Source organism: Bufo gargarizans, chromosome 2, assembly GCF_014858855.1.
Source record: "Bufo gargarizans isolate SCDJY-AF-19 chromosome 2, ASM1485885v1, whole genome shotgun sequence".
Taxonomy (NCBI): Eukaryota; Metazoa; Chordata; class Amphibia; order Anura; family Bufonidae; genus Bufo; species Bufo gargarizans.
Genome location: NC_058081.1, coordinates 51313991 through 51328719, shown reverse-complemented (window position 1 = coordinate 51328719; position 14729 = coordinate 51313991). Strand labels below are relative to the sequence as shown.

Below are 14729 nucleotides of genomic sequence, written 5' to 3'. Positions count from 1 at the left end.
TAATAATTACCTGGATGATTGTTCATTCCCAGTCTTTGCCCCGTCTAATGCTCCTTTGCCGTTGATTGCATCCATTATGTGGACATAAGGCACCGCTTGTCGGCAGCGTGTGTAAGCAGGAGATGTGCTGCTGACAGTAATTCAATCACACTCGTTACGGGCATATTGCCTTCCCATATAAATGGGCCTGCCCTTCTCTTCTATGTTTAGTACACTTGCCAGCTTTCTCTGCAGATGAGAAAAAAGCGCACCACACAGAGCGCTTCACGAATTCTCTGCCGAATGCCCCTCCCAGTTACGATACACCCCTAATCTACGGCAGTTGAATCTCAAATAGTAAATATGATTTCCTCCACCAACCTTAAGGTCCAGATCAGTCCTCCTGTATAAAAAGACCAGACTCGTACCTTCAGATCATACCCACCATGGGTATACAGGCCCCAGACCATCCCATAATACAAACCACAGACCAGACCCATCTGTATGCAAAACCCAGAGCATCCCATAATATAAACCTCAGGCTAGTCCCCCCTGTATGCAGACCACAGACCATCCCATAATACAAACCTCAGACCAGACCATTCTGTATGCAGACCATCCCATAATATAAACCTCAGACCAGACCATTCTGTAGGCAGACCATCCCGTAATACAAACCTCAGACCAGACCATCCCATAATACAAACCTCAGACCAGACCATCCCATAATACAAACCTCAGACCAGACCATCCCATAATACAAACCTCAGACCAGACCATCCCATAATACAAACCTCAGACCAGACCATTCTGTATGCAGACCATCCCATAATATAAACCTCAGACCAGACCATTCTGTATGCAGACCATCCCATAATATAAACCTCAGACCAGACTCATTTGTATAAAAAACCTCAGAGCAGACCCATCTGTATGCAGACCCTAGACCATCCCATAACACAAACCTCAGACCGAACCCCCCCATCTATACAGACCCCAGACCAGATCCCTTCTTTCTCCAGCCAACCTACATAGATGATGTCAACAGCCCAATAATATAAAGAAACATCAAACAGAAAATAATAAACATATAAATTTAATTACCGCATCACATAAATACTAAAATGGCACAGCGAGAGAAATAGCGCAAGCATGGAAAGTGCCCCAACTTACTGCTAATAACACGGAAACGCCACCGAATGTTGAAAACGACCAAGACCATATATTTAATATGTAATGTTTTTGGCCTAAGCTGTTGCATAAATGTCTAGTAACTAATCAAATAAAATAAGAAAAAAAAAAAAATATATAGTGAAAAAATCTACCGGCAGCACCACCACTGAAACAAAAACAGGTGCAAGGTCCGAGTACGGTAACTGGAGCTTACCCACTAGTAGACAATAGAAAAAATCGGACAGCACTCCAGACGGTTTCTTCGGTAAAGCAAGTAAAATTTAATCACCCATGTGGTGGCAGCAAAAAAGCAACGTTTCGGCTCTACATGAGCCTTTCTCAAGGCTTGAGAAAGGCTCATGTAGAGCCGAAACGTTGCTTTTTTGCTGCCACCACATGGGTGATTAAATTTTACTTGCTTTACCGAAGAAACCGTCTGGAGTGCTGTCCGATTTTTTTCTTATATATATATATATATATATGTACCTCGGGGCATGAGAGCAGCAGCAATATTATTTGGGCATGAGCATAAATATAGTATTAAATAAATTGGGATGGCACATCAAAAATATCACGGTCCAGACAAGGCCGTATACAGGCCGAACCACCGGCAAAAATACAACGATGTTAGATATCTGTCCCCATAATAGAAGATGTTCAATTCCATTCAGTGAAAAGCACCTGAGCTTTGCCACTGAGCTGGCTTCGTCCCCAGACCAGATGTACAGTTCTCTCCCTTAGGGTTGTATCAGGTACGCCCTCCCCCCAGTATTAAAATCATTGGTGGCGCGGTGTGCCCTCTCCCCTCAACCCCCCCCAGTATTAAAATCTTTGGTGGCGCAGTGCGCCCCCCAACCCCCCCCCCCCCCCCCCAGTATTAAAATCTTTGGTGCCGTGCGCCTCCTCCCCTCAACCCCCCAGTATTAAAATAATTGGTGGTGCAGTGCGCCCCCTACCTCCCACCCGCCAGTATTAAAATCATTGGTGGCATTGGCCACAGGGTCCCCTACTCATTGGTGCAGTGGCAGCTTCTGATCGGAGCCCCAGCAGTGTAATCCTGGGGCTCCGATCGGTTACCATGGCAGCCAGGACGCTACTGAAGCCCTGGCTGCCATGGTAAGCTCCCTGCTGCTGTGTGTACTATGCACAGGGCAGCAGGGAGAGTATGAAGTTCCATAAAATGCAGAATGCACGCAGCTTTTTTGGGTGTTTATTTTTTTCGCGTGGTAACGAATGGTATCAAGTAGCGCAATACTTTTTTAGGGTTTCGAAACCGAATAAAAAATTTGGGTATCGAAACAACCCTACTCTCCCTGTTCCTGCACGCCTATTCACCCCTGGGCACTGTTGTACACAATGTCCTGATGATGTCTACAGCAGATCCTGGGTGTGCGAAGAAATTCAGCAACTAGGAGAGGCAAGTATGGCGTGAGATCTACCTTCTCTTTCAGGACTACAGGAGATCTCCTCTTTTATGATGCTCCACGCCGGACATGTTGAGTGACCCTGTCTGTTGATCCAGTGCTGTCACCATGTGGTTGACTCCTGTGTACAGTATAACAATATCTCTGTATATCTGGACGCTCAGCCGGTGGGATATATCTAACATGCAAATGTCAAAAGTCAGGTGTGGTTGCATCATCTCCAGACTACTGGATACCACGTTGTTGATCATACACCCCATGAATGTGGTACGTTTCCACTCGGTTAGTGCTTACACAATCGAGCATTGCTTTACTGTCCTGGCTGGTTCCCATTTACCTGTGATTCCAGGCTTTCTTCCAGCGTGTTGGTCATTTTCTTATCAGAGCATGTATCTCTGGGATAGAACCCTTAAGATGGTTTCGTCTGCAAGATGCTCAGTTAGTGATGAGCTACTGGATGTGGTGGCTTCTGCTGAAGAGCCTGACCAGGTGGCAGCCTGGTGCCCAAATCCATTTAGCACTATATACCCCTTAATGAAACTTCTCGACCAATTAGAAGGTTCAAGAGGGTTCTCAACCCCAAGGGCCAAATGGATACCAACATTGTTGATGAGACCACCAGCCCAATTTAAGAGAACACTAGACTGTAGAAGTCTCTTTGCATGGAGACCCACCTGTTGACATGCTGTTGGGCCCCATTGGTTATCGGTAGTGTGAACGAAAGCTTATCGAGGAGGCTGATGGAAACCTTCCATCCTATTGCTCTACATTTAAGTCTATTAGATCCCTTCCTTTCACCATGGACTGAACCTTTAAATAGTGGCGCCATATTGTTCCTTTCATTTGCTATAAATGTGGTTTGGTGTGTTCAGATGGAGTGAGGGGTCTTCTTGAAAACGGAAACTCTTCTATGCCACAGGGCTAATGCTCTGACTCCTGCATTTTATCACCCTCCGACTCCTTCATAAATGGTCAGTAATTTAGTAATAAGACATTTCCTGTAGTAAAATGGTGACATTGGGCTTTTCTCACCATCATGTAAGTAATCAGGCTACTTAGATAGAACATAAACTATATTTATTGGATACAATTTCCCAAATTCCCAAAATGTTCTGAATTCCTGTAACTAAATATGTAATGTGCATGTAATAACTGTAAAACACTTCTATAGACTTAATAATTATAAGAAATCTATGAATTTGTCCTCAGAAAAAGCTAATAAAGCTATAAATGCACGTCCTGGAAATGCGGAGAATCGTGTGCAAGTCTAAATGGGAATAAGAGAAACATAGAAGAAGTGGCACTGCCGTATCCAGTGCTGCCATAGAGGGTTTGTCTGGGGATAAATGGCTTTTCACAGGAGCCGCAGCCTCCGCCATGGAAAGATTCATACTTGCCTGCTATCAGCTGCTTCGGTCCTGAGTCCCGACTCCGTGTCCACCTTCCAGTCCACGGCTTGTTTACCACTTCTGCTCCACTGCAGCCAATGACTGGATTTAGCAGTGACACTTCTACAAGAAACATCACCACTGAAGCCAGTTGTTGGCTGCAATGGAAGAAATGATCATATCCATGTCGGGGGAGGTAAGTAAACAAACTGTGGACTGAAAGATGGACACACTGGAGCAGGACACACAGGACCAGAGCGGCATGGAGGAGGTAAATATGATTCTTTTCATAGTGGAGACGGGCTGCAGGCACCTGTGAAAAAACACCTTTAATGCCGTCCTCCTGTCCTGTCTGGCAGTTCTGAGATGACTGCAGGGGTGCCCAGTAGTGAACTTCCTCCTCTGGTCTTCACTACTGAGCATGTGCAGCACAGTTTCTGGCATTGTAACTAAAGGCCACAGGGCAGCGTGAAGATACCTAATATAAGGGACGGGAAAGGTGAGACGTGATTATCACCAAAACAAACTGCTTATCACTAGTATGAGGGAGAGGAGAGAACTGATTATCTATCGCCACTAGAACACCCTGCTTTCCACTGTTTATAGTAGAGAACACAAGAGAGGTGAGAACTGATTATCTATCACCACTAGAACAACCAGCTTATCCACTAGTATAAAAGAGGAGAGAACACAGGAGAGATGGGAACTGATTACCTATCGCCACTAGAATATCCTGATTATCACTAGTATAAGGGACTGGAGTGAACACAGAGTTGAGAACTGATTATCACCACTAGAGCACTGTGCTTATCACTGTTTATAGTATAAGGACAGGAGAGCACACTGGAGAGGTGAGAACTGATTATCGATCACCTCAAGAACACCCTGCTTATCACAGTTTATAGTATGATCAGTATATTGGTGACCTACCCATCATTATCTGATGAGTGGGGCCACTCTCAGCTGTTTGAAGGGGTTGTGGTGCATGTGCAAGCACTGCGGTCTCTTCTTTATCAGTTCCTCTACCTGCACACCATCTGTTTGGCTGCAGGAAATTGCAGCCTCATTCCATTCACTTGAATGGGGCGAAGCTGCAATATCCTGCATCATTGCTGCTAAGTAGACGGCTAGCAGGTGGACCAGTCCAGTCTTTCACATGCGAAGAGTCAGACCCCCAACAATCTGCTATTGATGATCTATCCTGAGGAGAGGCCATCAATATACTGATCCAGAAAAACCCCTTTACACTTTCAGCACCATGATCCCGCACCTGACATAATTATCAGGAAACTTCTCTTTTAGATAAGCGTTGTTGGGCTAATGTTCCTCTGGGCCCTGCATGTGGCATGGATAAGTCAATGCCAATTAGGATGGACATGGACCAGAAGCAGTTTATACCCCGGATTAAAATAATAAAGGAATCTGAGACTTGAAATGGTTGGACAAATGATATTCTAATTTAAGCATATGTTGTGTCCTTTTATAGCCCACCTGCCCTATGGACATTAGGCGGCGGTGACATGTGGTGGGTTCAATTGTACTATGGCTCCCCAAGTGCCATACATTGGGCTTGAGGATCTGATCTTCACTCATCCTGACAGCTTAGAAACAGAATGTTTTCCAGGGATATGTCATGTGACCTGTTTTTGCTCTGCTGAATGGCCAAGAGCTCACAAGGGGATGGACACTTCTGTCCAGCATTCTCATTTGGGGAGGGTACTTGGCAAGTACACTGCCCATGCCCGAGATCCCAAACTCAACAGATTTCAGTATGGCTTCTAATGACTTAGGACACCATGTAGTATGTAGATCGAACCACAATGGGCGTGATTACACGCTGGATTGGCCCCGCTCAGATGACTATTCATAGGTTTTTAGCATATAATAGCACCCAGTATTTTAACATGATTATAGGTAAAATGTTATATTGGGATAGTTCACGCAGGAGTATGGTTTGAAAGATGTTAAATGGCACAAATTTAGGGAAAGAAAACAAGGTGGCCCAGTCCCTTTTAAAGGGGTTGTTCCATGATTGATGTAAAAAGTGAAAATCGGGCATCATATAGTACGTGACAATCTGTAACAAAGCTAGAACCAACCCTGTACTTCACATGGATCCAGAGATGTCCACATTGCTCTTCTAGATGATCTTCAGGCTGACAGCACAGGAGTGTGTCCTTCCTCAAGGGGGTTGTTCTTTCTCCTGCAGCTGTCTCCCTATCACAGCTCAGGGGGCGTGTCTTTTCTTCTGCAGCTCTCTCCCTATCACAGCTCGGGAGCCACGTGCTTTCTGCTGCAGCTCTCTCCCTGTAACTGTCACAACTTCTAAACATGGTGACAGTTGAAAGAAAAAACTAAGCATGTGCTATCACCTCAGTAGGTGGACGTGCCCATTACTATACAGATTAAACACCAGGTGGCACCATTATGATGAAATAAAGAGAATATCTCACAACTGGAGCCTTTTTGTAAAAGAGATAAGTAACTAGTGTTTTTTATTTTATTTTTTATGTTGAATTATAATAAAATAACATTTAAGGATTCTCGGTAGTGAGGAGCGAGACTGTTTTATAGGTTTACGTACGTCCTGCCACAAATTACAGAAGTGTGTGGTCATTTCTGCTCTTAAAATGATAAATGTTTGGTTCTGTATCTGAAGAGGTTCTCCGCGAGCGCTTCCACCTTAACAAGCATTTAGGAAGAGGTTGTCACCTTTGCGTCCGAGTTATGTCACACGTATGCACGACAGTTCTCGGAGACTTGTGAAAGTTTTAATGTAAAGGAGAAGTGTTTCGTAATGTTTGTTTCTGAGAAGATAGAAGTGCACCGCTGTTATGGGAAAAAGGCTAGATGCTTTGCGGAGGAGCCACGAATGCTCTGCAGGCTTCTTGGAAATCACAAAAAGTTATGTGTTCTGATAACCGCCCGGATTACAGAGCATCACTGCGTGGGTTTTTATTAGAGATGCCCCGTAGCCCTTTTTTTTTTTTTTTTTTTTTTTTTTTTTTTTTTTTTTTTTATAATCGGTGACTCTTTAGATTCACTGATTTATATTTATACAGTCGCATGAGGGCGGGAAAAAAAAACTCTGCACTTGGTCACGGTTTTCCCTTCGGATATTTTTAAGTCTGATGAGAATCTTGGACTATTTATAGTCACAGCTATTCCTATTCCCGCCAAGTTTTTATTTTTAGGAATAGTGATCCACTCCGGGATGGGTTAACGTTGTGACGTTGTGTAGCGACTGCATGACTGCCGTCTCCCCTGAACGCCCTCATGGAAGGGAGAACAGAATGTCTCGCCCCTTGCGGCACGTGCGTTGTACAGTGACCTCATCCGTCTGCCTCAGCCATGTGTTATGAATAGATATGTCCATCTTGGGGTTATCTCTGCGTGTGAAAGACAACCCTGAGCCCCCACTTCCCAAACTTGAGCCTTGAGCCTATCTCTGTCTTAGTTACCCCACAGCTCTTCTAGCCCCTGAACCCTCTTCCCTGTCTCTTAAGCTTGTTTCTCTTCTCCAGTCGTGCCAGTCCTTCTGTCTTTGTCTAGTCCCATCTCCCCAAATTCAACCTATCTCCTGCCTTTCTGTGTCCTTAACACCCTCCTCTCACCCCTTTATCTTCTGCTCGCTTCTCTCTTTCTGTGGCTTTCTCCTCCCACATCTGTCTCTTTCGACGTTCTCCCCCTCCATTCTTTCTTCTCTTTTCCTCGTACTCCTTTGTGTGTCTCTCTCTTTCTCCCCCCTCGTCCCTTCCTCTGTGTTTCTCTGATGTCACTTCCTTCCCCCTCTCCTAACTCCCAAGTCCTCTGTTGTCACGCTGTTTTTATGGAGGCGACATCCTTCCCGTGTCACAAGCCCCATTGTCTTCGTCATTCGTTCAGACACCTGCCCACTCTGGTTACCAGGGTTGCTGTACGCCCCCTATGTCTTAGTACATCCCAGGAACCTCCTCTCACCATCTTGTCGATGTAAGCCACAAGACTTCGAGTCCTCTTGAATAGTGCCCTGTAACCCCTCCAAACGTGACCTTAGATGTCCAGACGACCACAGACCAACATACACTTAAAGATTTCTTGGTTCAAATTCATAGATCTTGGTGCCAGTCGTGGTGTTACACATTCCAGATCTGGAAGTCAAAATTGTAAGACTCTTCTCAGTAATTCCATACGATTTCCAGCCTGACCGAAAGATCTATGCCATGACTTCTGACGAGCCAGGAGGGTGGTCGAGTCACTCAAGAAGTTCATTTCAGAAAAGCCAAAACAAATAGTTCCTACACGTCGGAACGATCCAAGCCTTTTATCACGCTTGCCTGTCTGCTCGATTCTTGGCATGCCATTGTGACGAGCGCGGTCGGATTAAGTCTACACAGTTTTTTGTGTAAGACGTTGACTCAGTGTGCCTTAAGTTTTTAAAGCACAGTCCGTTCCACCTTTAAATAAGAAGTGGGTTGGGTGTGGGAGTGGTGTGTAGTCAGGGAATCCCACGGTGGGTGTGTTCTGGGGGTGCAATGACATCAGCAGTGTCCCTTTTAAACCGCTCTGTATGACTGATGGCGGAGGTGAGGGAGGGTGGAGCTTTGTTGGGGAAGAAGAGGAGCGTGAGAGAACATCCTACAAACTCAAAAGAGCGAGCTCACAGGAACAGACGGGGCTGGGACACAAGCTGCTCTGAAGTTGGTTGTCTTCTCTTGCCGGGAGCTGTCACACACAACTTGTCTAGGTGGAGTGTGAGGAGGGGTAACCAGAGTGCTTTCATGACCCTCCCATGGCAGCTGTCTCTTTGTCCCTAAGGTGAGTGACAGCTGGGATCTTGACTTTGTTCACACAGTTGGGTTGTGTGGTGACGGGTGCCCAGGGTCAGTGTTTTCATTACTCTACGATTGTGTGTCACTATTCCTTGCGGTCTTACATCACTGACCTGTCCATCTCCATCCTGTGTCTTACTTAACCTGCTGTCTCGCACTTGAACTGTCTCTTGTACTTGCTTGCTATCTATCTCTTTGTAGAGTTTGTACTGTCCTTTTTGTTTTAGACTGACTCGCATTGTCGGTCTCTCCCTTTGTCTCGTGTTTTCTGATCCTGTCTCTTTGTCTATCAGCCTCCCATCTATGTCTCACAAGTTTAGTGCCATCTTTGTAGTCTACCTGTTAGTGACTGTCTCTCTGTGTCTTCTGTCTCATAGCCGTGTCTCACTCTTTCCCCCTACGGTTGTATTAGGCACGCGCTCTCACATAGTGTCGCTCTTCTTTGGCGTTAAATGGTCATGTGATCTCTGTTTTTCCTAACCCCTTGTCTGCCAGGCCCCATTCATTCCATGCGCCGGCCCTCTGGCTGACTTAACTATTTCCCCTTCAAACTTACTGAACGCTTGTGTGAGACAGACACCGCGGTGACGCACGGGGGAAGCCCCGGGCAAACATGGTCTGTGGGCGGAGGGAAAAATACGGGGAAATTAAGGGGAAGGTGGCGTTTTCTTGTTAACACTTTACAGAGACTGTATATACATGTCATGGTGTAGTAGTGTATATACCGGATCCGGGCTGTGTGTATATACATGTCATGGTGTAGTAGTGTGTATATACTGGATCTGTGCTGTGTGTATATACAGGTCATGGTGTAGTAGTGTATATACTGGATCTGGGCTGTGTGTATATACATGTCATGGTGTAGTAGTGTATATACCGGATCCGGGCTGTGTGTATATACATGTCATGGTGTAGTAGTAGTATATACTGGATCTGGGCTGTGTGTATATACAGGTCATGGTGTAGTAGTGTATATACTGGATCTGGGCTGTGTGTATATACAGGTCATGGTGTAGTAGTGTATATACTGGATCTGGGCTGTGTGTATATACAGGTCATGGTGTAGTAGTGTATATACTGGATCTGGGCTGTGTGTATATACATGTCATGGTGTAGTAGTGTATATACCGGATCCGGGCTGTGTGTATATACATGTCATGGTGTAGTAGTAGTATATACTGGATCTGGGCTGTGTGTATATACAGGTCATGGTGTAGTAGTGTATATACTGGATCTGGGCTGTGTGTATATACAGGTCATGGTGTAGTAGTGTATATACCGGATCCGGGCTGTGTGTATATACAGGTCATGGTGTAGTAGTGTATATACTGGATCTGGGCTGTGTGTATATACATGTCATGGTGTAGTAGTGTATATACTGGATCTGGGCTGTGTGTATATACATGTCATGGTGTAGTAGTAGTATATACCGGATCTGGGCTGTGTGTATATACATGTCATGGTGTAGTAGTGTATATACTGGATCTGGGCTGTGTGTGTATACATGTCATGGTGTAGTAGTGTATATACTGGATCTGGACTGTGTGTATATACATGTCATGGTGTAATAGTGTATATACTGGATCCGGGCTGTGTGTATATACAGGTCATGGTGTAGTAGTGTATATACTGGATCTGGGCTGTGTGTATATACATGTCATGGTGTAGTAGTGTATATACTGGATCTGGGCTGTGTGTATATACAGGTCATGGTGTAGTAGTGTCTCCATGGTTACAGACAGTCTATGTATCCTGTAGGAGGTCTTACAGAGAAGCTCCAGGATGAGACTTCTATCTCTCATGGATATGGCAGGTTTAAAGGGAATGTCCATCCTTTTGTCTGTCTATGAGATGCAGTTGCGGTCTTCACAGTTATCTGATTGGACTTGTGTAATGCTTCACTTTCCCTGTGGTGGCGCTGTAGGGAAATTATGGAGCATCTGATTACCAGTTGGGGTTGATCCATGATCGGTTTACTGTCAAGGGACCCTTCAAATAGTTAGGGATTGTTTAAAGTGGAGCTCCCCTTTAAGGTGAGTCATGTAGCAGGTCGGGTGAGGGGAGGAGTCACATCTTTTATCCTAAGGTCCCATTCTGCTGCTGGTATTTACTCATCATGGTGTCTGATTTCTGAGTACCTGTCTGGAAGTAGTCATCGTCTTCCCCCTCACTTCACACTGGGAGGCAGATGTCCAGTCACTGAAGTCTCAGCAGCGTTCTCTGTGCCCCCTGTATGATATCATACGTGTGTGTGGTGGGTGACACATGGGGGGCGTCTGTACTCTGAGTAACATCTCTGTGTGTGACCCGGGGGCTGAGTCAGCCATGTGTAGGCCGAGAGATGTCATCATCACACCCTGTACAGCTGTGTCACCCTGCAGGGGGAGGGGCAGACTCATAGCTCCTTCTATATGTATCACCCTGCAGGGGGAGGGGCAGACTCATAGCTCCTTCTATATGTATCACCCTGCAGGAGGAGGAGCAGACTCATAGCTCCTTCTATATGTATCACCCTGCAGGAGGAGGAGCAGACTCATAGCTCCTTCTATATGTATCACCCTGCAGGAGGAGGGGCAGACTCATAGCTCCTTCTATATGTATCACCCTGCAGCAGGAGGGGCAGACTCATAGCTCCTTCTATATGTATCACCCTGCAGGAGGAGGAGCAGACTCATAGCTTCTTCTATACGTATCACCCTGCAGGAGGAGGAGCAGACTCATAGCTCCTTCTATATGTATCACCCTGCAGGGGGAGGAGCAGACTCATAGCTCCTTCTATATGTATCACCCTGCAGGAGGAGGAGCAGACTCATAGCTCCTTCTATATGTATCACCCTGCAGGAGGAGGAGCAGACTCATAGCTCCTTCTATATGTATCACCCTGCAGGGGGAGGAGCAGACTCATAGCTCCTTCTATATGTATCACCCTGCAGGAGGAGGAGCAGACTCATAGCTCCTTCTATATGTATCACCCTGCAGGAGGAGGAGCAGACTCATAGCTCCTTCTATATGTATCACCCTGCAGGAGGAGGGGCATACTCATAGCTCCTTCTATATGTATCACCCTGCAGGAGGAGGAGCAGACTCATAGCTCCTTCTATATGTATCACCCTGCAGGAGGAGGGGCAGACTCATAGCTCCTTCTATATGTATCACCCTGCAGGAGGAGGAGCAGACTCATAGCTCCTTCTATATGTATCACCCTGCAGGAGGAGGAGCAGACTCATAGCTCCTTCTATATGTATCACCCTGCAGGAGGAGGAGCAGACTCATAGCTCCTTCTATATGTATCACCCTGCAGGAGGAGGGGAAGACTCATAGCTCCTTCTATATGTATCACCCTGCAGGAGGAGGGGCAGACTCATAGCTCCTTCTATATGTATCACCCTGCAGGAGGAGGAGCAGACTCATAGCTACTTCTATATGTATCACCCTGCAGGAGGAGGGGCAGACTCATAGCTCCTTCTATATGTATCACCCTGCAGGAGGAGGGGCAGACTCATAGCTCCTTCTATATGTATCACCCTGCAGGAGGAGGAGCAGACTCATAGCTCCTTCTATATGTATCACCCTGCAGGAGGAGGGGCAGACTTATAGCTCCGTCTATATGTATCACCCTGCAGGAGGAGGAGCAGACTCATAGCTCCTTCTATATGTATCACCCTGCAGGAGGAGGAGCAGACTCATAGCTCCTTCTATATGTATCACCCTGCAGGAGGAGGGGCAGACTCATAGCTCCTTCTATATGTATCACCCTGCAGGAGGAGGAGCAGACTCAAATTGAATACATATCAGGATGTATTTTTTTTGTTTAGTAAATGTCACCAGGTCTATGTGAAATATTACATTGTCTTAGCATTAGAAATTATGTAATATAAAATGCAGTCTGGAGGACACTATGTATGCTGCCCCCTAGTGTCTATCCTGGAATCTCAATAGGATTATGAATGGTTCACACTGCCATCTAGTGTCTGATTGTGAGAAGCTACACCATTTACATTTTTATTTTTATTTTTGTCTCCATAGACTTTCTTGTTGATCGAGGAAATCATGCTCTCTCCGCTGCCCTTGCACCTCGACCTGTGAAACCCCACGGATTGAATCGGTATGTATTTTATCCTTTTTTATTTTTTGTACTGATCTGACTTGTGACATGTCATCTGGATATAACGCGCTCTGCTCTTCCAGCAGTCTGGATGTATCGCTCACAGGACCAGTTTGGATCCCGCTTTCCCCGTGACCCCTTCATCAGTGGAATAAACTCCACATGGAACCCTGCTCACCCCCGGGCATGGCTCCCTTCGGGCAGGTGAGGAAGGTTTTCTTGAAATTGGTTCATATTACATTAGATATAAAGGTCACAGCAGCGGTGTAATAAAATGTACCGCCGCGTATATGTGATGCCAGCAGCAGTACCTGGCGTGTAGTAAGAGCCGTGTACCTCACACTCTTCTTCATCCTCTGTCTCCTTCTGTCTCGCTCTCAGATGCTCTACCAACCTTAACCAACCTCAGCTGCCCCCACACTTATCGTCTAGTCATGTGACAAACATTGGCCACCCCAGCAAACCCTATTACCCTCTCGGGTAAGTGTCTGGGTGTGGGCGTACGCTGGTGGGGTGGGTTGTGTTGTCATACTGTATTATGTAGCCTGCCTTTATAAGGAGGTCCAGCTGCTGGTATCTCCCACTACAATTGCCTGGGAGCCGGGCCCCTTATGTTCATCCACTGACCCTTAGCATTTGTTAATTTAGAGATGTTGTCCCGTCTCTCATTGTCTTTGTGCTCTTGCCCTTCAGCTCTCCTCCTGGCCATCGCTTCGGGAAGTTGGAACGGGTGCACTCTTGCGTCCAGCTCCTCCTGCGCGATGAGAAGCAGCCGCAGATCTGGGAGCAGCTGGGTCAGATCTATGAGTCCGAGCAGGAACTGGAGGATGCTGTGCGCTGCTACCAGGCCGCCGCGCGCTTCCATGGTGGCTACGAGCTGAACGCTCACATCTCTCGGCTGCAGCAGGTATGGGACTCTGCTTACTCTACTTGCTGTCAGGTCCAGTTTTAGAGTAATCGTATGGCCTATTGGAGTATTCAGTTAATAGGTGATTGGGACCCTTCTCTCCTAATTTAGTGGACCCCGTGTGTTCTCTCTCTGCTAAAGAGGGTGAGCTGCTGAAACCTGGGCAATCCCTGATCTCTAGGAGAACCAGGTTCTTCCCACGCATTGGAGATAGAATAGTACTACATAACACGCTAGTCGTTGCACAAGTCTTACTATAGGCTTGACCCCACTGCACTTCCCTTATACACCCATGACACTTTGCGGTAATGAAAACAAAATATACATTTTTCAGTTCAATTCCAGGTGAGGGAAAGGAAGGAACAGCCAGTTTGGGGAACATTCCAGTATATTTGCACTCCCCTCCCGACCCCTCTTCTCTTCCTGTTCTTCTTTCTTGTATTTACATCCCTTTTATTTATTTTTACGTTTGTTAGACTCACCTATGGAACCACCATCGGCCCAAATCCCTGCCTCGCTTGCAGCAAGTGTGGGACCTGATGCACCATGAGGTGAGCAGCCCAGAGTCACAAATGATTTTAAATAAGTTGGGGGTTTATTAGGTTTTTGGTACCATTTCTCTATTTGTTATTGTCAGCAAAAGAGGCATTTTGGAGTCAAAAGAGGACCCCCGCCATTGAAGCGCCCCGTTCCCAGTGCTGATCCACCGGCACTCCAGTCACCCCCTCATAATCAGCTTGGAGGAGATGAGCAGCCCATGAAACGACGACGGAGTGGAAGCCCTGACCAGGTGAGAGCGGGTTATATGGGTCTTTAGGCCTCATTCCAACATTGCAGATGTGATAAGTAGCTTCAGTATGTTGATGGCAAAACCAAGAGTGGATCCACGAAAGAGAAAAAAATCCTAAATCTTTCCAATGCATCCCCCCCGTATACTTAGGA

At 46.2% G+C, this 14729-nt stretch overlaps 1 protein-coding gene across 11 annotated transcripts in view; it reads left to right on the top strand.

Moving 5' to 3' along the window:
- The window catches only part of KDM6B (lysine demethylase 6B), a 123839-nt gene that overhangs the window by 91943 nt on the left and 17167 nt on the right, over window positions 1-14729 (top strand). For 6 of the 11 annotated variants that reach the window (XM_044278901.1, XM_044278905.1, XM_044278903.1 and 3 more), the window contains 6 exons: window positions 12802-12880; window positions 12964-13084; window positions 13262-13360; window positions 13574-13787; window positions 14264-14338; window positions 14425-14577. In XM_044278901.1, the coding sequence (XP_044134836.1) occupies window positions 12972-13084; window positions 13262-13360; window positions 13574-13787; window positions 14264-14338; window positions 14425-14577 (654 nt within the window). In that variant the 5' untranslated portion in view covers window positions 12802-12880; window positions 12964-12971. Of the gene's footprint in view, window positions 1-8570; window positions 8762-12801; window positions 12881-12963; window positions 13085-13261; window positions 13361-13573; window positions 13788-14263; window positions 14339-14424; window positions 14578-14729 lie in introns of those variants that run through there. The other 5 variants (XM_044278911.1, XM_044278909.1, XM_044278907.1 and 2 more) reach the window with 5 other exon arrangements.